Source organism: Meriones unguiculatus, chromosome 3 (genome assembly GCF_030254825.1).
Source record: "Meriones unguiculatus strain TT.TT164.6M chromosome 3, Bangor_MerUng_6.1, whole genome shotgun sequence".
NCBI classification, from domain to species: Eukaryota; Metazoa; Chordata; class Mammalia; order Rodentia; family Muridae; genus Meriones; species Meriones unguiculatus.
The window spans coordinates 178352701-178377975 of record NC_083351.1 but is presented as its reverse complement, the minus strand read 5'-3'; the positions used below and the strand labels follow the sequence as shown (position 1 = coordinate 178377975).

At 42.0% G+C, this 25275-nt stretch overlaps 1 protein-coding gene across 7 annotated transcripts in view; it reads left to right on the top strand.

Moving 5' to 3' along the window:
• The window catches only part of Evi5 (ecotropic viral integration site 5), a 146007-nt gene that overhangs the window by 111335 nt on the left and 9397 nt on the right, over positions 1 to 25275 (top strand). For all 7 annotated transcript variants that reach the window (XM_060381099.1, XM_060381098.1, XM_060381100.1 and 4 more), the window contains one exon: positions 14074 to 14169. In XM_060381099.1, coding sequence (XP_060237082.1) covers positions 14074 to 14169 — 96 coding nt within the window. The remainder of the gene's footprint in view (positions 1 to 14073; positions 14170 to 25275) is intronic.

Genomic DNA, 25275 nt, shown 5'->3' with positions numbered 1-25275 from the left:
GCCTGAGCAGCAAACGGAACCCCAGAACTCTGGCTTTTCTCTGAGCAACATGACAGGTCATTGAAAGGTTGACTACATGAGGGATCAGTTAGATAACATTATTAAAAGGTATAAATTAAACTTGAGAATGGTGTGTGTAGGAATGTGTCATCTTGAGATTGGAGGGAAATGGTCAGAAATCATCTTTCCTCCTGTCAGTTGAGTTTTCCACTGCTCTGTTGACCAAATGTTGTTTGAACTCTGTTTATACATTTACAATGTCTAGAACTGCTTCTGCTTTTCAAGTAACGGGGACAAGACTTAGAAAAGTTCATTTTAGCTCCATAAGTTGAGGAAAATAGGTAAGAACTAAACACATGCTTCCTGATGCTTAACCCTGGAACTGAGTTTGTATTTTGGTTATTAAAAAAATAAGCATTTTGGTTTACCAAAAACATGTTAGACCCTGTGCTAAGTGAGCCTTTACGTTTGTATTGCTTTGTTACAGATAACGGAAAGTTCTCATTTAAGGTGGTGTGGTTGGACTCAAATCCAGCTTTGCTTCCTTTCCTGGTACTTGCTACCATTTACCCACTTTTGCTAGTTTGCCCAGCAGCTAACCTCTAGGGATGCCTCAGCTGGGCAATACCCCAACCACTCGGCTTAGAAACGCCCACTCAGAATTCTGTTCTGACAGAGAGTGAGGAATCTACATTGAAATCAGTGTGCCCAGAGCAGCATGCACTTTTGACAGAGATAGAGAGGAAGTGATAAGCTCTTTTATCACCTTTAAAATACTAATTCTTTGAGTTGTGTGAGGTGTGATTACTGAATTATGGAATTTGCCATAAAGCTTTGTAATTGATTTATGCTTTCCAGCTTCCTAAATAAGTAGTTGCACAGTGGGTAATAATTTATAGCCTCTGTTGTAGCTGACAAACTTCTTTTTGTTTGATAAAATTCCCTTTGACCCTCAAAGCATATTTATGTATTTTCTACCTTTTGAACAACTTAATTAAATGAGAAACTATCTGTCTTTCAGGACTTTCACTTCAGGAATTTATAAATGTAGAAAGAGCTAGTTTGTAACTATCTAAACAAAGATACTGGGTAGAGAGAGTCCCACTCTGCTTGTTGTCTAGTGATTAGGGCTTGTAGATGGCATTTAGGATCTGCTGCCGGCAGATAGATTCTGTTGTGGACAGTCTGCAAACACCATGAAAAACATACAAGTCTGAGAAGCTGTCCCAGCTGAAGGAACAGCCACGTCTATTATACAGTCTCAGGTCAACTCAGGGTCAGGGTGAAAAAGGCCTAGAAACAACAGAAAGGAGATCTGAGTACCCCATGAATTTAATTCATAATTATCCATACTGGTTCATGGATCTTCACAAACATAGCTGAAAATGTAAGATGCCAGTAGGGAAAGCAACCTCTTGGTATATGGAACTATATTCTCAATTTTTCTTTGAGTGTTTCAAATGTTTAATGTCAATTATGTGATTTCATAGTTTTTAGAAACTCAGAGTTATGTAGAACTTTAAAATTCTGTAACAAAAGTAATTTTTTGCTAGTTAAACTATAGTTTATAAGAAACATTTTCTAGCTTCTTGAGTATGAAGGCTGATCTTTTAAAGTATACATTTGTCCAATCTTCTCAGAAATATCACTGTAAAATACTAGTGTGTATTTCCCTTCTGTATTTTTCAGAACACAAATTTTGTAGACATTTAAATGTTTTCATTTTCTTCTGGTTACTAAAAAGACTATTTAAACTTTGTGTCTAGGACTTTAGATTACAGGAAACTCTTTGAGGATTCATCCGTTGTACATGAGATCAGTGTGATTTGTTTGTGGATGTTCAAATGAGTCACCTCCAGGTCATGGAGAGGCTGCCATTTACCACATGTGCTGTTCTGATTAATTTTTTTCATGGGGCTGAGTTTTAAATCAGTAATAACTTATAAAGTTTAGTGGTTGTTCTTGATGTTTCAGTATTACTCCATTCATAATCAGGGTGCTACTTGGCAACTGTATTATAGTCATTTCATGTGCAGCTACAATGCATACGACCTTTCGCTTTAATGGATGAATTGAAAATAACAAAGTAGAACTTAAGAATTCTAACTGCTGTCAGGTAATATTGTGGCCTGTCTGACCATTGAACCTAGTTTCATAAGATAGCCATAAAAATGTTGCTTAGCCTTGAAAATAGTTCAGAGATGGCGTTTTAAAAGCATTCTGTGCTGCAGTGTAGCTTGATAGAAGAGAGAGCTTGGCTCTGTTTTTGTGTGTCACAGCCAACTCTTCTGTTGAGTTTGTTCTTCTGCAGCTGTGACATAAAATACTTTAAAATGTAGCTCCGCACTTGGTATTTGAGACTGAGCAACCTGCATTGTGTCATGACCCTGCTCATACCACAGACCTTCTGTAAAATGACTCTCAGAGAAAACCCACATCCTATGCATAACCTTAGATTTATTTGAAATCTTTATGGAAAGAACCCAGGGAGATTACTAATTGTTTCTGTTATTTCCTTTAGGGTTTTAACCAGTGTTTTTCATTTTAACTAACTGCACTAAAATATCAGTGTCTACTAATTAATTATTTCAAATTTCTAGAAGTAACATGTAAAATTTTAATAACTATGTTTCAGGTGAAAATTTTGTCAGACATCTGAAGGAAACCCAGACAGGAAAAGCCAGTGGGGCTTAGAGTAGCCAATACATACATGTAATCTAGAAGCCATTGGCTGATAGGACACTAGCAAACCACGGCAAGTTTGTACTCTGAGCGACAGTTTTCTTTGAGAAACAATCTTAGGTAGTCTGGCCTCACTTTGGATTCAAGGTCTTCGTGCCTGTTCCTGAGGGCTGAACTGAGGCTTGTCCACCGTAGCTGTCTCCAAACATTTTAAACCCATTTTACTAATCACTGTTTGTATTTTTCTTTCTGTTTTCGATTTCCTTTATGCTCTTTAAAAATTTAATGTGCTTGTTTATGTCATGGGTGGGTGTGAATGTGGGTGTTTGGGTGCCACAGCATGCACATGGGGAGCCTTCTGCCAAGCCAAACTCAGGCTTCGCTACAAGCGCGTTTATTTGCTGGCCAGCCTTCTTCTCATTCTTTATGCGAATTCTTTACATGCAAAGCTTCAAAATTCCTTTTAGCACAGTATTTTTCCTGCGGTGTGTATGATGCCTAGATACAAAGTCACTTTTAACACAGTGTTTTTATGGTGTTTATTTGTGTGTGTGTATGTATATGTTTTAGTGCTAGAAATTGAACTGAGTTACCATGTTTTTAACAATTGGTAATCTTATCCATTAATAGAATGGTTAGACTTTGATTTTCTCTGGATTCTTACACATCTTTTAGGAAGAATAAATAACTGCAAGATATATTAAATGGAAAAGAGCAAATCTGAGACAGTATATTACTATTTAATGTGTTAAAAGTGTATTACAGACAGGTTTCATAAGCATGTGTGTTAAATATGTGCATATACACTTAATACATTTTAAAATATGCATATGTGGGACTGGAGAGATGGCTCAGCAGTTAAAAGTACTTCCTGCTCTTCCACAGCATTAGTGTTTGGCTCCCAGCCTGCACTGAGCAGCTCTCATACCTGTGACTGACTACAGCTCTGGAGGTACCAGCACACATGCTGCATATGTAAACATGAACATAAACTTTAAAAATAAAACATCTACATTTGTTTGTATAATATATCTATTAATGTGCATATTTAAAAAAATTTACATAGAACCATTCATTTTAAAAAGACAATGTGTTTGTCTTTAAATGAACTTGAAGTGTTTATAGTAAACCCCATTAAAAATGTTGCAATATTGCCTCTTAGGAAGGCCTAATGATACAAAAAGAGCCTAGGACATCTCTCTTTACTACAGCGAATTATCTGATTGCTGTAACTTTCAAATATTTGTACATTTATTTTAAGGTAACCATTGCTTAGAGAAAACGTGAATTATAACTTCCAAGTGAAAGGAAAAGCAACAAAGGAAACAGCAAAACCCCCACACTCCCCGACTTGACTTAGAGCCCTTGGGCTGTCTGGCTCTGGCCCCTTCTCTGGGACATGCTGGCCTCCTTCACAAGTGAGGTCCGGCAATGCTGCCTGCGTTCTTTGTTGTTATTGGTATTGAGACAGCACCTCACGGGGTAGCCTGGCTAGCCTGCAACTCACTCTCTAGACTAGGCTGGCTTGAAACTCACAGAGACCTGCCTGCCTCTGCCTCCTAGGCTTGCCGCAGTGTACCCAGCTGTCCTCATGGTTACATGAAGGCAGTTGCTCTCGTTTCTCCTTACAGTTGTAGCTCTTTGCTGTGTGACTTTCATGTCTGACTTTTTTATCCTTTGAATTTCAGCCTCAAGTCTCCCATTGACCCAGAGTTTTCCATCACCTTTGTGAGGTAGCCTGCCCCCTCCCCCAGTTACTTTTCCTTTCTCATCTGCTCTAACCATGGGAGTCGTTTGCTGTATGTGCTGTGGCTAAGTGTAGGTCAAATCCAACTAGGCAGGAGTTGGTTTCCCTGTAGGTTCTGGGGACTGAGTCTAGTCTAGCAGCTTGCCAGCATCTTTACCCTGAGCCGCTTTAGAGCTCTGGATTATATTGTACAGGCCCTTAGCAGTGTTTGAATTACCTTCTTTTTAAAGATTAACCACGCCTTCAATGCCAGCACTCAGAAAGCAGAGGCAGGCACGTCTCTTTGAGTTTGAGGCCAACACGGTACATCTAGCAAGTTGTAAAGTAGCCAGGGCTATGTAGTAAGACCTTGTCTCAGAAACAAACAACAAACAAACCAGCCCTCAGGTACATAAGTTAGAACTTTGTCTTTTTTAGTTCTGAGTGCCTATTAAATGGCATGTGCTCAAAAAAACAAAAACAAACAAAAAAAAACAAAAAAGAAAAAAAAAGATGTGTTAGGTGTGGAAGCAAATTGCTGTATAGTTCAGGAGACTGAGGTATGACACCTCCAGTTCAGACCAGCCGGGCTACATAGCAAACACATGTCTCTAAAACATGCTTTGCAGTCCAGGCTAGCCTGGGCCTTCTGACCCTGCCTCAGCCTCCTACGTGGCAGGATGGTAGATGTGCCGCAGGTGTGCCTTCCACACCAGCCTTTCGATGTGTGTTTTTAATACGATATGGTTCACTCTGGTGCCTCTTTGTTTTTGGGGGGGAAAAAAAAAGTTAAAGCAGTGTTTTATTACCTGTAAGGCCAGCACTCTGGGAGACAGAGGTAGCAGATCGCTGGGTTTGAAGCCAGCCTGGTTTACAAAGTGAATCCAGGAAAGCCAAGGCTACATAGAGACCCTGTCTCAGAAGAAAAAATAAAAAAATAAAACAGTGTTTTACTTGGACTTCAGAATTTTTTAGAATAGACTTTAGAATATTTTCAAGGAATAATTTATTAATTATTCAATTATTAATTATTATTCAACAATTCCTTAAAAGTTAGAAATTATGATTGTAGAGGGACTGTTGTAGAAATAAGGCTAAAAAGTAGTAAAGTACCAGATATAATCATGAATTTTGTCTGATTCTAGATAATGAAACATTTAGTCTTTTTGGGAAAATTTGCATAGGGACAGGTTCGCTGGTGTCATGGAATTGCTGTTAACTTCTATTTGTAATGTTTGTCTGCTGTTATATGAAATAATTGCTTATTCTCGGACAGCGCATATGAAGCATGCAGCAGTGAATGTCGTCGTGTTTGCTCTTCATGTGCAGCGGGTCGCAGAGTCCGTGTGCGTCGCTCTGTGGGCAGAGGAAGGAGAACAGTGGAGACAGTGCGCGCTGTGTCCAGCTGAGGGCTATGCGGACACTGTGTTGTGTCAGCTCTTTTATTGGTTTGAGAATTTTGAAACCTATCAAGGTCAGGGGAATTCAGGCAGATGTGGCGAAAGACTGGTGCTGTTGCCTCCTGTTAACGGCTTCTTGTCGCCGGGGCTGCTGCAGCCGATGGATCTCTTAGGAGCCGCTGGGTCAGAATCTCCAGGATCTTGTTGATCTGATTGTGCAGAATATTTTGAACCTGCAGATTGAAACAGGGCTTTTTAAAATCAGCTGTCTTCCTGTCTAAGGAAGCGCCCTTCCTGTGGCAAGACAGGGTGAGTTACAGCCAGCATCGAAACAGACAAAGAAACAAACAAGAATGGCCGCATACCCGTTGCAGTGAATTTGAAAATTGGTCTGGCTAAATTTCGAGACTCTAACGGGTTTGAGGTGCCTGTCTTTCCTTTCTCCTGCCTCCCCAGGATTTTTAGCTTTGTCCCACTAAGCTCACTTTCCCCCAGCCACTTACCAGAGCAGTTTGGTGCTGTAGTTTTGCTGCACTGTGACATGCAAAATCTGACCCCTGAAGCACTCTCTTCAACCTTCTGGGATGATGCACCACATCTAATTTTCAGTTTTGATTGGTGTGTGGGAGTGCAACAGATGTAGGTGAAGGTACTTCTGAATAAAACATCTGCTCTCTACTCGGACCTTATTCATAAGTGCATATATCTTTTCTCACTTCTAGGAAGCCAGCATTTGTTAATTTTTTTCTAGTGAACCGTCAGAGGTTGACACGTCCTTAGCACATTCTGGCTCTTCCTCATGCTTCCTCTGATTAGAGCTTCCTGTGATGAGGGGATAAAGTGAGTGGCTGCAACATCGGTGTCACATCTCAGTGCAGCAGCTAGCTAAGGTGCATGAGTGTCCACCAGTCCATTCCACAAGTAAGTTAGAAAGTTAGGCAGTCTGTCATCTCGCCACAGACATTGATGCTTTTCTTTGTCCAGAGAATTATTTTGTTGTTTACCAAATTTTAGTCACAAGATAAATATGTTTGAACTTAGATCCTAAGGAGGTTTTTTGTTTTTTGTTTTTTTTTAGTTCCTCCTTATACATTAGCAAATTTTAGTATTTTATGAGCCAGGCGAGATGGTACACACCTTTAATCCCAACACTTAGGAGACAGAGGCAGGTGGATCTTTGAGTTTATGGTGTACAGAGCCAGTTCCAGACCAGCCAGGGCTAAACAGAAAACCCTGTTAAAAGCTGGGTTAACGGAGAAGGGGATTTGAGTTCAAAATTGAGCTGTGCTCTGCACAGAGGAACTGGCCAGCAAAAGCTACCATGGAAACAAGCATGAAGTGAAACTGGCAGCAGAGAAGAAACTAAAGACCCCTGACAGCTCTCTTCTGCTTGTGTTTTTAAATATATTTACTCTGGAAATGTAAAGACTTTTGATAAATAAGTTTATGAATCCTGGCTCTTTACCATGGTAGTATGCAGTGAAATGTTATTCTTTTTCTTATATGTAAAATTGTAATGACATCTGTAACAGAACTGCCATATAATTTGATTTGGTTTTTCCCTTGGTTGAGACAGGTCTTACTGTAGCCTAGGTGGCCTGGAACTCAGACCTGCTTCGGCAAGCACTGTGTGTCTGGCCGGGACTGAGTGAGATCTGTGGGAAACAGCAGAAGGTTATCCTGACTTAAAATTAGTGAGATATTTTATGTTTATAAGGAGACTATACTTAGAAATGTTAAATTCATATTTAAAATTACTAATTTTCAGATGTGGTTGAAGCCAGCAAACTTTAAGCATAAGTCTTCACACCGAGTATCTCAGAATTTCCCTTGTGTAACTTTCTAAGCATCACAATTTCAAACTCCAATCTGAGATGTTTAAAATGGACAGGCCAGGAGTGAGTCCTCAGTCTGAATGCCTATAAAACTCCCAGTGATAGTACTAGTCCTATGGGACATCACTGTTTGGAATATTTCTACTTAGATAGTTTATAGTTGTATATTCAGTTATTAACAGTAATAAGAATGCTTAGAGAGTAATTTTGTATTGTAGCTAACAGAAAATCCAACCTAAACTGGCTTACGTAATACAGATTTACTTCCCCTTATACCTTAAATCCAGAGGTAGAGCAGGTATCAGTAATCTTTGATTTGGGATCCCAGTTGCTTTGATTCAATAGGCTCTGCCTTCTTGTTTGTTTGTTTAGCCTCAGAAGTGTTATTCATGATGGCCGACAGATGAACTTTGTTTTGTATCTATGTACAAATAAAGTATTTTGTGTCTATATACAGTTTTTTTGTGTTTATGTACAAGTAGAATATTTCTCATCCATGGTTACATGCATTTAGAAGTAGAATTTTCCATTTTTAGCATCATATCAGTGTTCAAAGTGATCAATTTTGAAGCATTTTGGGTTTCATATTTTTAAATTAGAGATATTTAACTTGTATGACGACTAAACAATATAAAGAAGTTAATCCTTTGGTGTGTGGAGGTTGTTGATTTTCTTAAGGTGTAGTTCTGGAGCTTGAACTCAGCCCTGTGCATTCTAGGTGCGCACGAAACAGCGCACCCAGCCCCCAGGTTCTAGTTTTAGAGTAGACTTTATAGTATTTTGGAGTAGTTTTACAGTCTTCATCTGCTCCCATTATGCAGTGTCCTAACCTAGTAGGTAAGCTAAGAGTCTAGACTTCGAAAATTTTTGCTGGAAGTTTTGCACTGTATCTTCTTATTCTGGACATTTGATACGGATTGGACATCTGCAGTCTCAAAATTTGAAATATGAAGCTGTTTTGAAGCTTACAAATGCAACAAATGGAAAATTCTGCACATGAGCTATGGATGTCAATTAAATGTAAATGAATTAAACTGTCCCTAGAAAGTGTTTTCCACATATGTGACTGATAAGTGTTTAAAGCGTGTATGCGCTAGGTGTGGGGCTGTGCTCTGAGTCCTAGCACTGAGGAGACTGAGGCAGGAGAGCACAGGCTCAGGACCTGGGCTTCAAGTCCAGTCAAGACACTGTCTCAGCAAGAAAAAAACAAAAGTGGCTGGGGACATATATCATGCTAGGTCACCTTCCTAACATGTAAGGCCGTAGGCCCAGGCCCCAGTTTATAAAGACAAAGCAGACTACAAAAAGTGCTAAATACATAACTAAATTCCATGTTGTGACTTGGTTTTTGTCTTAAAGACTTCTCATTTTGCATATGCAGATGTTTCAAAATACAAAAGTTTTGGATTAAGGGATAACTTAATCTTAATCTTTTCCTATTAAATTCCCAGGAAAATAGAGTGAAAGTATTTATTACTGGAACAACGTGGGTTTTTATTTATTTTTGTGTGTCTGTGCTGGGGATCTATCCCAAGTTTTCTCCCCAGATGCTAGCCACCGACTGTGTCAATGAGAGATAGCAAACTCCCAGCCTTCAGCAGGTGGATTTGCCCTGACCCCCAGGACGGGGCTACTTAGCTAGGCTGGTCTTAGCTAGTGACCGTCGGACTTCAGCGGCCACGTGCTGGGGTTGTGGACGGGAGCCCACGTGCTTAGCACAAAAGATGGGTTGTAAATGCAAAGTCAGCAAACCTTTGGGGGCAGATAACTCTTCCACCAGTGTAAATGAGGTCTAATGTAAACATATACACTTTTTCAGCAAGTGCCGTGAGGAAAGGAGGGATGGATTGTTTTGTATTAGAGTCATTTCTTTCCTCGAAGTGCTGCGAAGATGTCCTCTGCACAGTGAAAGCGTTGTGAAATTACCGTATGTCACTGTCTGCTGCTTACCGTCATCCTAGCCTTCTTATTTTTTCATGCATTTCAAAGTAACTCGTATTATTCTTTGCTTCTAAACACTTCAGCACACATACCGTTAGCGAAGCGATTGTTGGCTTTCTGGTTAAAAGCTTTATTCGCAGACTCTCTTTGGCTTAAGGCTGAATTCAAGTCCTAAGGCAGACATTCTTGTGGTGACACTGGTGGGCCGTGCATCTGTGCCTGTTACAGTTACTGCTTTAGACCCTCTCAAGCTTCCCTTACGATCTGACAGAAAGTGTGTGTAAGGTCTCCTTGGTGAGAGCGTGGAGTGTTGAGATACTAAACTTCTTTACCAATTATTTTACTTAGTAAACCAGTGATCTGCCAATCTGTTGTTATCGGCTAAACCAGGAGAAACCCTCAAGAGTCCAAGTCTCTAAATTTATTAGGGTAGCTGACATTTCCCACTTGCTTATCAGAGACAAACATATGGTGCTACTTGAAAATAGGAAGCTATAAAATAGTGGGAAATCTTAAACATCACAAAACAGTGAACTGTTTTAGAAGTGACATTAAGTTAATATGTAATTCTTAGAATATGTAGTTCTTTAATATATTTTACATTGTGTATATATATAGTCTGTTTTTATACTGAAATAAAGTATTTACTAAAAGGCATTAGAGAAATATTTCAATGGAAGTCTGTTTGCACAGCATTAAAAAAAATCAAGAATTTATAGGTCACTTACACAGCTGTCATTAAATAGTATTTGAGACAATTCTGAATGGGCTTTGTTTTCAGTTTTAAAATATTAGTGATCTCTCCCTAAGTAGGATATTGAACCAAATATTCAGGCAGAGAGCACATTGACTTATGTGCAGCTGCTGTGTGAAAAGAATTCTGAGATTATATTGGAGCTGCTTAATTATTTTTCCCTCAGTTTAGCTTGTGTGTATTAACACTTGTTATTTGTTTCTAAGTCATATTGAAATCTAGATACATTATCCACTCTAGACATTAGATTTAATTGAATGTAGCATTTTTTTTTTCTTAGAAAATTTTTTCTGAACAGTGAGTACAAGTTCAAGGAACCTGTTTTGATGGTGTTGTTACTGTTTGGGTTTTGAGGACTGAACTAGGACCTCACTGTGCTGCTGAGGTGTATCTTTTTTTTATTTTTTAATTTTTCTTTATTAATTACACTTTATTCACTTTGTATCCCCCCTGTGGTTCTCTCCCTCCTCCCGTCCCAATCCCTCCCTTCCTCCACCTTCTGCATGCATGCCCCTCCCCAAGTCCACTGATAGGGGAGGACTTCTTTTCCTTCCTTCTGATCCTAGTCAATTAGGTCTCGTCAGGAGTAGCTGCGTTGTCTTCTTCTGTGGCCTGGTAATGCTGCTCCCCCCTTAGGAGGAGGTAATTACAGATGTAGCCCATGGCAGTTCAGTATCCAAGCTGAGGTGTATCTTGAGCCTTTGTTGTCCTGTTCATTGCTTGGGGTTTTTGTTGATTTGGGGAGGAGTCCATATGCGTTTTGGATGGCTCCCTTTTTTCATTAAAATTCTTACATCTTTTTAATATAAAATTTTGTTTTAGATTTATTTGTTTTTATTATAAGTGCTTTGCCTCTGTGTATGCATGTAGACCATGTATGTGTGTTTGCATGGACCTGCAGAGATCAGAGAGGCCGTCACATCCCTGAAACTGGAGTTACAGATGACTGCGAGCCCCTGGTCTGGGCTTGAGAACTGAACTCCAGTCCTCTGTAAGCCATGGCTCCATCGCTCCGTCTGTTATTGTAAAGTATTCAGATGTCTTCTTTTCATCAGTGCTGTCTCTCCTCAAAAAAAAAAAAAAAAAAAAATCAACTGCTGTAGCAAATTTATTTGTAGCCAAACCCCAATACCCACCTTTGGATGAAACATCTTTGGGCTCAGTTGTTTTAATTAAACTGCTCCCTGCCTTGCCTGAATAGTTCCTCCATTGCAATATCAGCCTAGGAGACAGTGGATATGGAATACTGTTACTGTGCAGTCTCCAGTTGGCCTAGTCGCTGCCACCGCTTCCTCCTCCTCCTTTCTTTTTCTTATTTTTTTTAAATTTTGTTTTTTTTGAGATAGGGTTTCTCTGTGTAGCTTTGGCTGTCCTGGACTCATTCTGTAGACCAGGCTGGCCTTGAATTCACAGAGATCCGCCTGCCTCTGCCTCCTGAGTGCTGTGTGTTTTGTGTGAGTGCTGTGTTTTTCTGCCAGAGCTCCACGGGAGAAGCCACTCAGAAGACTGTCCTGAGTGGGTTCTCAACAGGATGGTGCCCAGTTGGTGGTGGCCAGGTGCATGGGCATTGTTGAACCTTCACGTATGCGCGATGCTGCTGTAGGTGTGAGGGCTTGATTCCCCCAGAGAGCCTTGGCTGAGAAGGGCTCAGTGAATTAGCTACTGTTTTTATTGGAAAGTGACAGAATTGGAGAGGGTTTATTGTTTCACTTCAATGGAAAAGACTTCAGAACTGGTTTTCTAGGGGCCTGATGTGTGGCTCTGGCCTTCTGTTGCTTTTCTCTAGCCATTGGGTCTAGCAGATTTCTAACTCCATGTGAATTCCATTGACTCACTTCCATGGATCACACTCCACTTGGAGGGGTCCTTTTCTCTTTAAAGAGAAGATGCCAAAAGAAAACAGAAAAAGGCAGTGTGAGGAATAATTTGAGGAAAGGATTTGAAGAAAAGACCAAGTGTAGCTAAGCATGTGATAGTAGCAGCAAAGAGTTCTCACTGGGAGAGCAGGGTAGAAAACTGGCTCCTGACTGTAGGGAGCTACCCACTTTGTTATTGGAACAGTGGTGCTTGCTTCTGCTTTCTACCAAGGGTGTTTGAGGAAAGTGTGTGGGCATGAAGTGGAAGGCAGACTCGGGTAGGCTTAGAGGGCTGAGGAGGGCCCAAGGTCTCATCTTCTTGGGATTTTGAAAGATAGCAAAAGGGATGGACCGGAAAACATTCTTCCATGTGGCTCTTTATTCTGAAGGTTCAATACCTAAGAGATTTTGTTTCTTTTTTATGAGACAGGGTTTCTCTATGTAGCTTTGACTGTCCTGGACTCGCTTTGTAGACCAGGCTGGCCTAGAACTCACAGAGACCCGTCTGGCTCTGCCCTCTGAGTGCTGGGATTAAAGATGTGTGCCACCGTGCCTGCCTCCTAAGAAAATGTTAAAGCTTTCAAAGCCTGTAAACACCCAGATACCACAAGGCAGTTTCCAGGGGTTTGTAGAATTCTCTGAAAACACAGTATACGCCTTGCTGCTCTGTTTTATGTCTTTCAGCTTATATTGTTACTGAGGTGTGGCAAAAAAGACCATGCATTCATGCTTGCTAATTATACACATACAGACTGTTATGGGATGGTTGCACTAAAGACTGTTAACTGTGGCTGTCTCCGTAGCAGGAAACACCAATAAAAGCAAGCCTGTCCTCTTCTGGTCTCAGGAGCAACTCTGTATGTGAGCAGTACCTCTGGGTAACGGCTTCTAAATGTTTAAAGCATCAACACATGGTTTCCTAATTGTAAACGTTTTAGGCTATTTAAACTGGTTTTCACTCTTTCGGGGGCCATTTTCTAGAAAGTTCACGTTTATTTTTCCTGGTATAAGAAAACTGGCCAGGCGTGGTGGCACATACCTTTAATCTCAGCCCAGGGGATACAGAAGCAGGCCAGCTGAGATGTACAGCGAGAAGGAAAAGGCAGCTCTTCCCTAACAGCTGTAGCCATGGAAATGGCCCCATCTCTTCTCAGCAAGTGTTAGGATCAGGGGCATCTTTTAAAGACTTATTTCACCTTCCTGTTTGCCCTTGGTTATGTGTGTGCATGTGGGTCTGTGTGGGCTGTGTGCACACAGTATTCTGAAGAGGCTGGAGGAGAGTGTCCGGCATGCCGGAGCCTGTGGGCTGGGTTGTAGGCTGCTGGAGAACTGACTCGGGTCCTCCTCGAGGGCAGCGCCCTGAGAAATGCTGTGCCATGTCTTTAAAAAAGCAGCTGTATCTCGGGTTCCCACATATATTCTGAGTGAACTCAGCAGGAGCGTCACACTCCTCCCTTCCTGAAGCTCGGAGAACTTCTCCTGTTCTCCAGAAGATTCCAGGTGCAGCTTGACCTCCAGTGGGGCCTCTCGGAGCTTTTGACTGGGTGCCGGCTTTTATGGTTTGGGGAGACAAACAACTGCCTGAGAAAAACATGACATCAATGGCCCTGGAATTTGAGGGTCATTTTTGTCATCAGAGGACCTGAGTGGTAATTAATTCCTAAGAGTTTCTTTAGGGTGTGCTTTGTAAAGTGTATGGTTGTCAACATCCATTAGGCATTTTTAAGAAATACTCAGTTTAATTCATTGTGAGCTGCTTCTCAGGGCTAGAAAGGATTTGATCACAGTTTAGATAAACTGCTGCCCAGTGTCTTAGAATATTTTAGTTCATGATGTAAAACTCGTGTGCTGATTTTCCTCTGTTGTTTGTCACAAACAGCAAGAAGAGGGTAAGCTCCAGGGGCAGCTGAGCAGGTCGGACTCCAACCAGTACGTCAGGGAGCTGAAGGACCAGATAGCGGAGCTGACTCATGAGGTGAGTGAGAAATGCTGCTCTGCACATACTTCTTCCTTCCTCTCCAGATGCAACGCTTTATCACTGCCCTTTTGTGCTAAAAGTTTCTATGAATTCATGATTATAGTTAAGAGCAACTTGTGAGATTGCCTTTCTAAGCAAAGATTTTTTTGTTGTCAAATGTGAGGATTTGCCTTCCCTAAATCTTTAGTCATAACAACTTAAAATGTCAGTCACTGACTCAGCCTTATCTTTAATGACCTGAAGCCACTTAGAGGTGCCCATGCCCTAACTATTTTTCACCTAGCCAACTGGCTCTGCGCTGCTTGCTGCGGAGGGGAGGGAGTCATTTCGCTTTGACCTCCTCTCCCCCTTCACGGTGCTTGTACTGAGATTGCAAAAAAGGATGCTTGCCTAAGAGCTGTTCAACAGATTTCTTGGTGTGTGGATGCTGTTTAACTGGCACTGGGGCCTCTGATGGCCAGCCAGTGAAGTTGCTCAGAATTTGGCTAGCTCTTAGGCTTGTTTAAATGACTTAGGCTCATCTGTTGACTGGAGAGAATCTTTTTGTTGTGCAGCTTATGTCAGTTTTCCGTTCTTTACTGTTTTCTCATGACACACTCAGCAATACATGTAAAACTTATTTTGAATCATAGTAAAATGTTTGTTCACAGTAATGACATTTTAAAGGATAGCATAAACTTGATTTGCTTTTAAAACTGAAGAAGAACGGAAACTTCTTGGCCACGAGATGAGCCTAAACCTCAGAGGAACAAGTGTGGACATTGCCCTTTCCTGGCCTACATCCTTCAGTTGAAGGCTGAGTGTTTGCTGAAATAACTTCCTGCAGGTAGTTAACCTAAGAGTGAATTCCTGGTGAAGAGGAAACAACTTAGAACAATTTGATAGATTCACATGTGGTTCAGCTCAGTTTCCTTTGTCATATCAGGGACATTCCTGTCAGGGTTGGTGTTATTATTCTTGGTAACATTGGAGGAATCATGAGTTTACAGATAATCTTTGCTATTAGTATGTTTTTTAACAAATTGTCTGGGTATTCTGTAACTCCTTCCTCTGGGAACTTTTCCTTGTGCCCAGGGGATGTTCTTAAGAAGTTCTGACTGAAATAAAGCAAAAAGTGTAAGAAAACTAATATTGTTGGATTAAAATTATGTAAAAATTGATTGTATGCTAGCCTAAAACCAATCAATAGGCATGAATTTTGCTTGTCACATGCTGTGACTGAAAACATAAAAACAAAAACATTTTTCCAAATAAGACAGACAGAAAATTATTCACATGAGAGTTAGCTTTCATGCGTTGATTGATCCATCAGTCTGTTTTTGGAGGCAGGATCTTGCTTTGTCACCTAGATAGAATTCAGACTTTTAATTTTTTTGCCTCAGCCTCTAGAGCACTGGGATTATAGGTGTGCACCATGGTGTGTGTGTGGGGGGGGGTTGTGTGTGTCTCTATATTAGTGACTTTGAAAATTTCTTGTATAAACTTGAAGAGAAAACTAATCTTCAGAGTAGAAGGTTCTGCGAAGGAGCTAGATCCAAATTAAAGATTCTGACTCTGTGATGAGATACTGTTCAGAATAGCTGAAACCTTGGGCATATGAGGGCCCGTGATGGGGGTTGTGGCTATGGACAGTGCATAGTACGGTTGGGGACCGCACACAGGCGCAGAAGTGAGCTGGGAACGTGGTAGGAGCTCAGCTCAGGCAGAAGCTGGCTGCAGAGTTAATGCGTCATACGAAGGGAGGGTAGACCAGGTGAAGGGTTCTGCTGAGCCTGTTAACCCAGGAGGCATGTAGGAGGCAATGTGAAATCATTCCAGGTATAGCTGGAGATGCTTCTCCATTGTGTTCCCCACGTAGATTTTCATTCATTTGCCTGTTTTAGTTTATCAGAAAAGAGGCTAAAAAAACCGTGAAATTTTAAACCAAGGTACCAGTTGAAATAGCCCAGTAGATGGAAGAGGCGGCTCAGTGGCTAAGAGCGTTTGCTCACAACTGCTTGTCACTCCAGCTCCAGGGGTCCATGTCCCCTCCCAGCTTCTGAGCATCTGTACATGTGCACATCCCACAGACAGATGCACATGCACACAATATAAAGGAAGGAAGCCTTTAAGAAGAGTAGACAGCACAGGGAGTGACTAAGAGTGCTTACTGCTCTTGTAGTGGACTCAGGCTCGGTTTCCAGCACCCGTCAGACAGCTTGCAGCCCGCTGTGCCTCCAGATGGCACAAAGACCTCACAAGCCCATGGTGTTCACCACTGTGCAGCTCTGTTACCTTTCGAAGGGGATTAAACGCTGAGTCACTTTTACATTCCGTTTACCTTCTTTGGTATAGCACTTCACAGTTTAAATAACCAAAGTCAACCTGACCTTGGTAAAACTTGTATGCTAGAATTTGCTGAATCTTTGGCTTTCAATGTGAAATATTTCATATAAATATTAATAGTGTATTTGATCATGTAACCATTAACAGTCTCTTTGTTAGCTGATCTTTGTACTTATTGATGGGAAACTTGGCATGAGTGGAATTGTGCATTTGACTAGGATGTTGGGTGGGTGGGTGGGGCTGAAGAAGGGGGAGCACAGCACTTACTTCACTGCTCTGCTTGCCTCTGTGTATTCCCCGTGAGGCTTGCAGTCAACCCAAAGTGCAGAGGGAGAGTGAGAGAGAATCTCGACCAGTTTTGTAAGTCTACTTACTTCTGAGAGTCCTGCAACTTAATAGGAAACCACTTTTTTTGGAGTTCATGTTGTCCCAAAGCTGGGTCCCCCTCTCCTGCACCCACCTTCCCCATGACCCTCATTAGCCTCTCACTTCTGAACTTTCAAGCATTTAAATAGTAGCTTACGTGAGAGTGTTTATACTGTAGTGAGTAGTACAGTGTTTATTAGGGCTGACCTTAAGCGTCTTAAGAGATGGTCCACAGAACAGCAGCATAAGGCTTACGAACCTAGGATGGGTGATGATTTATAAGCCAGTACTCAGGAGGTGGAGGCAGGGGGATTATCGGGAGTATGACGCCAGCCCGGGCTACAGAGTAAGAGCTTATCTCCAAAAAAGGAGATGGGCCACATATGTTATAAAAATTAAAAGCCAATGGTTGTCAGTATTTTTTAAAAACAAAACGAACAGTAAACAGTGACCTCTGTTGTGCTAGATCATATCACTCTTTACGACAGTTCTTAGCAGGTGGGTGAGGATGGAGCGTGCCTAGCACCTCTGAGGAGCCTGTGGTATGCTGTAGATGCCCCACAGAAGCATCTCGGGTGAAGCTCTCCCCTCGGGGCAGTTGGCGGGGTGTACTTAGGCTTGTTTCACTTCGGTAAGGAAGCGGAAATGACCCACAGTGTAAGTGTCTCGGGTCTTCCCTCCGTGCTCTGGTTCTGCACCTGATGCTCATTTTTAATACTGTCTCCTACTTAAAAGCTGATTCTCCTTACTCTTCCCCCTTTCACTATTAGGACGGCACTTCCAGACATATCCTTAAAGCAGGAAGAAGACGCTGGGTTCCCACGCAGCCTGTTTGGTTTTTAACAGTAGTTTGAGATTTGTGCTCTATTTATTTACTTGTTTGTGTACTCATTCGGTCATTCATTCATTCACACGTGTGTGTTTGTGTGTGTGTGTGTGTGTGTGTGTGTGTGTGTGTGTAGGGGTTGTTTTAGTTTAGTTTGGTTCCATATTTTTGCATGGCTTTGTTTTCTATCATACTAGAAGTGATTGGAAAACTCATCTTCAGGACTGAGAACTTAGAGCCAGGAAGCCTAGGTTCTAGGTCTTTGACACTGATCCTGCAACCTTAAAATGCTCATTTTAAGTGTCCATCCAGTTAGTGAACATTTGAACGTCTTTCAGTTCCCACGCATGCCTTAGACACTGCCTCAATCTGTGACCCTAAAGCAGTTACACTACGTAGTTCTCGAAGGTCCTGAGGCTGGGCTGAGTATGTGAAGCTGTGGAGTAGGAAGCTGGATCATAGGGAGGAAGGCAGCGTGGCCGGGCTGTGGCACAGTCGGGAGCCTGGCCGAGAAGCTGTCAGGTTAGAGGCGCCGGCTGCAGAAGCTGGAGGACCTGAATTTGGACCCCAACACCCGACAAAGTGGGTGTGGTTGTGTGTTTTCAGGAGTGGAGACAGGTGTGTGTCTGTTCTTGTTGGCCTCTAGCCAATCTCCAGCTACAGTAAGAAATCCTTTGTCAGAGGATTGAGGTGGATGGTAACACAAGAAAGCCATGTTTTCTTCTGGCCTCTGCACACATGCCCCCCCTACACACACACACACACACACACACACACACACACACACACACCTCCAGTCTGGGCTGCCTATGCTGTATATTAAAGAGGAGAGTAGAAAATAGCCGGGTGGGGGGACATGTTTAGAATAGAGAGGCATATATGTGAAAAGATTTTTAAGGCAAAAGCTCACAAAAGGAGACCAGGAAGGAACATAAAGGTAGGAGAGAAATCAAAGAATGAGGCCCCAAAGCCAGGAGAGAAACTTGACTGCTCATTTTGTTCTTCTTTGATATCTAATACATAGGCCAGGATGGCCTTGAATTTGTGGAGATCGGCCTGCCTCTGCCCTCAGGTACTAAGATAAAGGCGTGAACCTCCACACTCAGCAAATAAGTTACTTTTTATGTTACTTTTAAAAAATACAAAGTGCTCATTTTTTTTCCAAATTAGGGATATTTACTAAGTATCAGTTAAAGGAACTTTGCTCTCAGATTTACTAAAGCACAAGGTTTTCAACTGTGCTAGAGGTTTTTAAAGCAGTAAATCATGTGCTTTTCACGAACAGTATCTCTCAGATGCAGTTGGACATGAGATAATCAGATTTTTCTCTCCCACAAAGAGAACAGCTGGAAATGTCTACCAATATGCGTGTCACAGACTGCGTGGTGGTCTGTTGCCTGTCTGATTTAAGTTGTGGTCAGCGTGAGGAACCTGTGATATGATAAGATAGCGTTCGTGAGGTCATGTGGTTTGCGAGCACTCAATCTTCACTGAACAGCCTGCAGGTCTCAGGAGGAGGATCCATCCCAGCTGAAGGAGGCCTGTGCCCGGCTAGGGGAGGGTGGTGTGCATGCTCGGGACCGCATTGTCGGGAGTGCTGCAGGTCACCCGCCCCTACCACCTCAGCTGAAGCATTCTCTAAGATGAAGCTGCGGGAGGGAGCCACCATTTATTCCTTGGAGAACTGCATGGACAAGGTTTACATTATTGACGATTTTTTATCAGTTAGAAGTTGCTTTCCAGATAGACGGTTACTTCTTTTCAGCCTGTCAGTGTCTCTAGTTGAATCACACATACAAGACGACTACCTAGTTTTCATAGACGCAAACAGTCACTTTATCAATAGTCACATGTGATCAAGTTTGCTCACACGAAGTTTATAGTCCTGTGGGGTTTTGGTGTATTCACAGAGTAGTACAGCTGTCGTCACAGTCAGTTTGAGGGCTCTTTGGGGGCTCTAGGGGAAACCCTGTACCCATTAGTAGTCGCTCCTCACTCCTCCAGAATTCTTCCCCTCACCCTTAGGCGACACTGATTTCCCTTTCTGCCTCTGGGGAGGTTCCTTGATATTAGGTGTCTGTACTTCATTCTTTACTTGCCTAATAATGAAAAATATGTATATACCACATTTTGTCAGTTGCCTAGTTGATACACATGGCTTATTCTTCTTTTGACTGTCACGAGTACTGCTCCGTGAACGTCACGTACAGGCTTCCGTGTGGCCCTTTGTTTGCATGTGAGTACGTCTTACAGTGGATCTGTTGGACCGTAAGTCAACGCCACCAGCTGAAGAAATGCCGCACTTTTCCAAAGCTGGCGTGACAGTTTCCACCCACCGTCTGCGGGAGAGGCTCCTGATCTGCCTGGCTGGCACTTGACTGTCGTGGTGGCGGTGGCCGTCCTGCTAAATGTGAAGGCTGCAGCCTTGTGTAGCCCTGGGTGGCCTCCAATTCACAATTCTCCTCAGGCTCTCAGGGACTGGGAGTCACTGTGGTTCTTAGGGGCATCCCTTGCAAGTCTTAAAGAAGTGTCTTATCTTTGAATAGCTCAGTTGGTCATTTATATCTTTAGGGAAATATCTGTTTGGCTCCTTTTCTGATTTTGAAACCTATCTTTGGTTTTTTGTTTTGTTTTGTTTTTGTTTTTCAAATTTGAGTTTTCAGAGTTTTTTATGCTTTAAGTATACTATGATCATCAGATATATGATATCTGGGTTTTAAGTCTTTTTTCAGCATATTTGTTAAAGTAGAGCAACTTAACTCTAGCACTAAAATGGTTTTCGGCTGTCATCCATAAAATATGTCTAGTACGTATATTTCTAGATTGAACCATGATTTTAGAATATGTCTAGTATGTGTATTTCTAGATTGAACCATGATTTTGACAGAGCAAATGGAGCTTCCTTTAAAGTCTTGGTCTTCACTATGACAGTAGAAGCAAGGTGAAAGAATAGGGAAGCTGTTCACGTTTATGCTTCAAAGAACACCATGAAGAAAATCAGAATATAACCTTGAAAAAGTGAGATAAAAACCAAAATGGGGAGATGGCTCTGCGGGTGAAGTGCCTGCTGAATTAGCACCAGGATCTGAGTTCCCTAGCACCCCTGTGAAAAGCCAGGCATGGTGATGTAATCCCAGCACAAGGGGATGGAGACAGGAACATCCCAGGACTCACTGGCCAGCCAGTCTGGCCAGTTGGTGACTACAGGTTGAGTAAAAGACCTTATCTCAAAAAGGAAATAAAAAATAATAGAGGAAGACACTGGATTTTGACTCTGACTTACAAATGTTCGTGCCTTTGTGTGCCTGCACCCCCCACATAGATGACAGATGAGCAGAGATAGATGATAGGGGGATGGATAGAGATGATAGATATATAGATAGATTGATAAATAGGTTGATAGAAAGATAGACAGACATCTCTCTGAGAAAAAAATGCAGAAAGCTTTTGGTTTCAGTGTAAAAAGATCAATACCTTATTTACTAAGCAAGTAAAGAATCCTCTGGGTGGAGAATTCTTTAATACCTGCGGCTGGGAGGCAGAGGCAGGCGGGTTTTTGTATGTCTGGGGCCAGCCTGGTCTACAGAGGGAGTTCTAGGACAGCTAGGGCTACACAGAGAAACCCTGTCTCAAACATCCCCCTCCCACACCTCAGTAGACTATTTTCTAAAATATATCTACAAATGGCCAGTAACCACAATATATATATATATATATATATATATATATATATATATATATATGTTCAGCATCATTAACCATCAGGGAAATGCAAATCAAAACTATAGTAAATTTCCACTTTATACTAACCAGGAACATATAAGCAGATAAGTAAACATTGACAAAGATATGGAGAAATCTAAACTCTGTGCAGGGCAGCTGGGAGGAGAAAATGGTATAGACAATTTGGAAGATAACCATTTCGTTTTCTCAAATGGCTAAACATGCTTGCCTCTGTCTGGCAGTTCCGCTTCTTTGTACCCAAGGAAAAATGATATGTCCACACTGAAACATGTGCATGAACATTTATGACATTCTTTATAGTAGCCATGAAACAAAACCAGTTCAGTTCAGACCCCTGTCCACTGATAAGTGGATATGGTGTGTCCGTACAACGGAAGGGGACTGGACACCAAAACAGTATTACTGATGTGTACTGTGACACACAAAAAAATAGTGCAAGAAACCAGTCACAGAAGCCCACAAATTCAGCCACACCCCTTACATAAAAGGAGCACAGAATAGGAAAAGCCATAGATGAGCAGTTCCCCGGGCCGAGGAGAGGGTAGAGGCAGACGGTATGGGAGCAGAGAGCGCATGGTGGTATCTGTTTGGGTGTTGGAAATATCCTAAGGTTGGTTGTGGTGCCGGCGCACAGCCCTGTGGATGGAGTAAGCCCTATTCAAGTGTGTGTCCTGCTGTATCTCAGTGCTCCGCCCACCTTTTGCCCTTTGAAACAAAGTCTCACCGTGTAACCAAGGGTGGCCTCCAACTTAGAATCCTCCCTCCCAGGTTACTGGATGACAGTGTGTGTGTCACAGTACCTTACTGTCTCAATAACCATATTTGAAAATTGATGTTTTTTTGTCTTGAAAATTCCCCAGGGTCCATGAATGGTGCTTATTGCAGTATTTAGAGATACTTTATGTGTAGAGATTTGTCCATCTTTGGAGAATGGATTCATAACTATATATATGTGTCTTGAGTGTTCTGGTACCTTGAAGATGTTAAGACGACTGTCATTGACCCACTGAAAGAGACTTGGCAATTGCAATGCCTGCTACTCAGGGTTGGGTCTTGACTTTCTGTGAACTCGGCTGTCCATCCCACATTTCATTTTCTTTTAGCTATTAGGTTGGTCATGGCTGCCCAAGTAGACAGTGTAGACAGTGTGGGGCCCGCGGGTGCCAGGTATGTCCTTGACTCCCTCGCTGTGTTAGTGCAGGCAGCACAGCTGTTCCTCAGCTACCTTGTGGGAATTCATGGTGGTATTAAAGTCACCCTGCAGAGGCACTTCACACAGACCACACACCCTGTGAAGGCTAATACGTCGCACCAAGCCAGTAGACCACGGAAGTATCCATTGTTTTGTCAAGGCAGTGTTGTGGAGGACTGTGTGGCTGTAGGCTCTCTTGACTCCTGCTCCGTAGTTCCCTTAGCTTTCCTTCTGCCCTTCCTCAGCGTGACCTGAATCTCGGTAGTTCAGCCTCCTCCTTTCGCTCATCTCTCAAGAACTAGGTCCAGGCACCAGACTGCTTGTAGTTTCTCAACACAGAACACATTCTCAGTCTGGACAGCCCTGGCGCCTCCTGGGGATCTCTGTACGCTGGTGTGACAGCCTGACATCAGGCGGGCGGTCTTCCTGCAGACCCAGGTCACCGGTGGCCGGAGCCTGCTCACTCCCTTCTTCAGCGTGCGTCCTTGTCAGAGCACGTTGGCCTCATTTGATGGAATGAAAAAACTCACCAGATGGCTTCAGCAAATCCTGGTAACATAATTCAGTCCACACAGAAAAGAAAAGTTCATGAGGGCATCTTGCTAACAGTCGGAGAGTGGTTTTTAATACTTCAGCTAAAGGTTAAATCAAATGAAATGTTCATGGTACTTTGATCTAGCCTTAAAGGTTCAGCGTGAAACAAGTGTGAAGTGATTTATTTCCTGTGATTGGTAAATTTACATAGAGTCTCATATATTCCTGGCCTCCTCACCACTGGCGCTATGTGCTGTCTACATATTGCTAATGGTTTCAGTTCTGTCAAGATCCTCAGCTGCCAGGAAGAAGACTCCTCGCAGTGGCCTCACTTTGCCCACAGGACTGCATGGAGCCTCCTGCGTGTGACAGGCAGAGTCCCCCCTCCTGCTCTGAAACAAGTGGACGGGATCAGTTTCTCCATCCAAACTTGCTGCCCTTTTCACATGTTGGTGCAAAGCTCTTTGCTGCTTCTGAATGCATTTTATACCTTTTTAATTAGAATCTTCAATTTCTTATAGTTTCAGTGTTTTTAATGGCTTACTTAATGCTATTTTTTTTAAAGCTTTAAGTTACTTAGTGTTTCAGGGAAATGTTTCAGCATTTCAATTTGCTACGTGCGGGGACTTGGGCATACAGTGATTAAGAAGGTATAACCCCTAGATGATCACTTGTATTGGTTTCCTGTTTGAGTTCTCTGGAAGCCTTTTGGTTTGGGTGCGTGCTGTTAGTGTTAATCTTGTCATGTTTATAATACAGCTTTTTAAAAAATATGTATTTATTGCAATGTATTCTATAATACTGCTTTTTAAAGAAGCTGATAAGTAAGAAAAATTTAGAGCCCGGTTGTACATATACTTGGAATTCCTGTGCTTGTGAGATCACGGTCATCCTCAGCTTGGCAATGCTGAGAAAAGAAAGAAGGAAGAGAAAATGTAGCATGCCATTTCTCATTTCAATTGATTTTAAATTCTGAAATCTGGAAAAGCTATTCAAAGTATTCTGTAAAGAATCCAACAGAATTATTGCGCAGCCACAGGAGGGGAGCAAAAGGTGTGTAGCTCAGCATCCATGTGGCGATCAGACTTGGCTTCTGTCCGAGGTGAAGCGTGATGGACAGCTGCTTGGTGCTGTGTGTCGCCTACAGAGGTGTTGTTCAGCTTAACCAGATCAGACATCATACACAAGCACAGGCGCACAGATGGAGCTTTGCAGTCTGATATGACTCAATCTTGGAAATTTACTGCAACTGTTGTGCGCTTTGCTCACGGTCACATGACTCACTTCAGTAGTTCAGACCTTGTCTAGTGGTGATCAAAGTTCATTTGGTTAGGGGTTTTTTGTGTATGTGGATGGCTTTTTCCACTTTGTTGTGGATTGATTGTCTTTCAAAATAACCCAAGGCTCTTTCCTCTTTTTTGAATCTCAGAATGTGGTACTTGTCTGCAATCTCTGCTCACACGCAGGAGAAACAGACATTGAACTTGAAGTAATGTGCGTTGTAATCATAAAATGCCATGTAAATAAATATATTCTTATTAATATCTTACTAATTGTATTAATTCCTTTGTTCAGATGTCAGGAACTGGAAAAAATATGTCCGTGTCTCTTTAAAATCAAGTGTAAAAATTAACTCTTGATGAGATATGATATCCTAGAATGTGGCTAAAAGAAAGCAAACACAGAAAGAACATGCTATCTCTTTTGACTTGTGGGCACTTGCCCAGGTGGTCAGATTTTCTCAGCACAGATTTCTCCGCCACTTAGGTCTAGAGAGAGTCTGTCTAGAGACTCCAGGACTCTGAAACTAGTGTGCGTATTTATTTATCCTAACGTTCTCTGGCTCAGTTACTAGAGTCAACTGACAAGTTTTAACATGCGGACACACTTAACTACTGCAGAGTCTGCGTCTTCTTCCTAAGGCTTTAGTGGTAAATTTAATGTGAAATAGTTGTAGTGGTTGCTAATAGCTTTTTGTGCTTGAAGTTTTACTATCATGCAGTTAGAAACTCTGCTGTTTCCTGTCAAAGCCTGCATTCGTCAGACTACCAACATAAGAGTTTCCTGTTTTCTGATTAACTATACAGCATTTTGTGCCTTATTCCTTGCCGGTTCT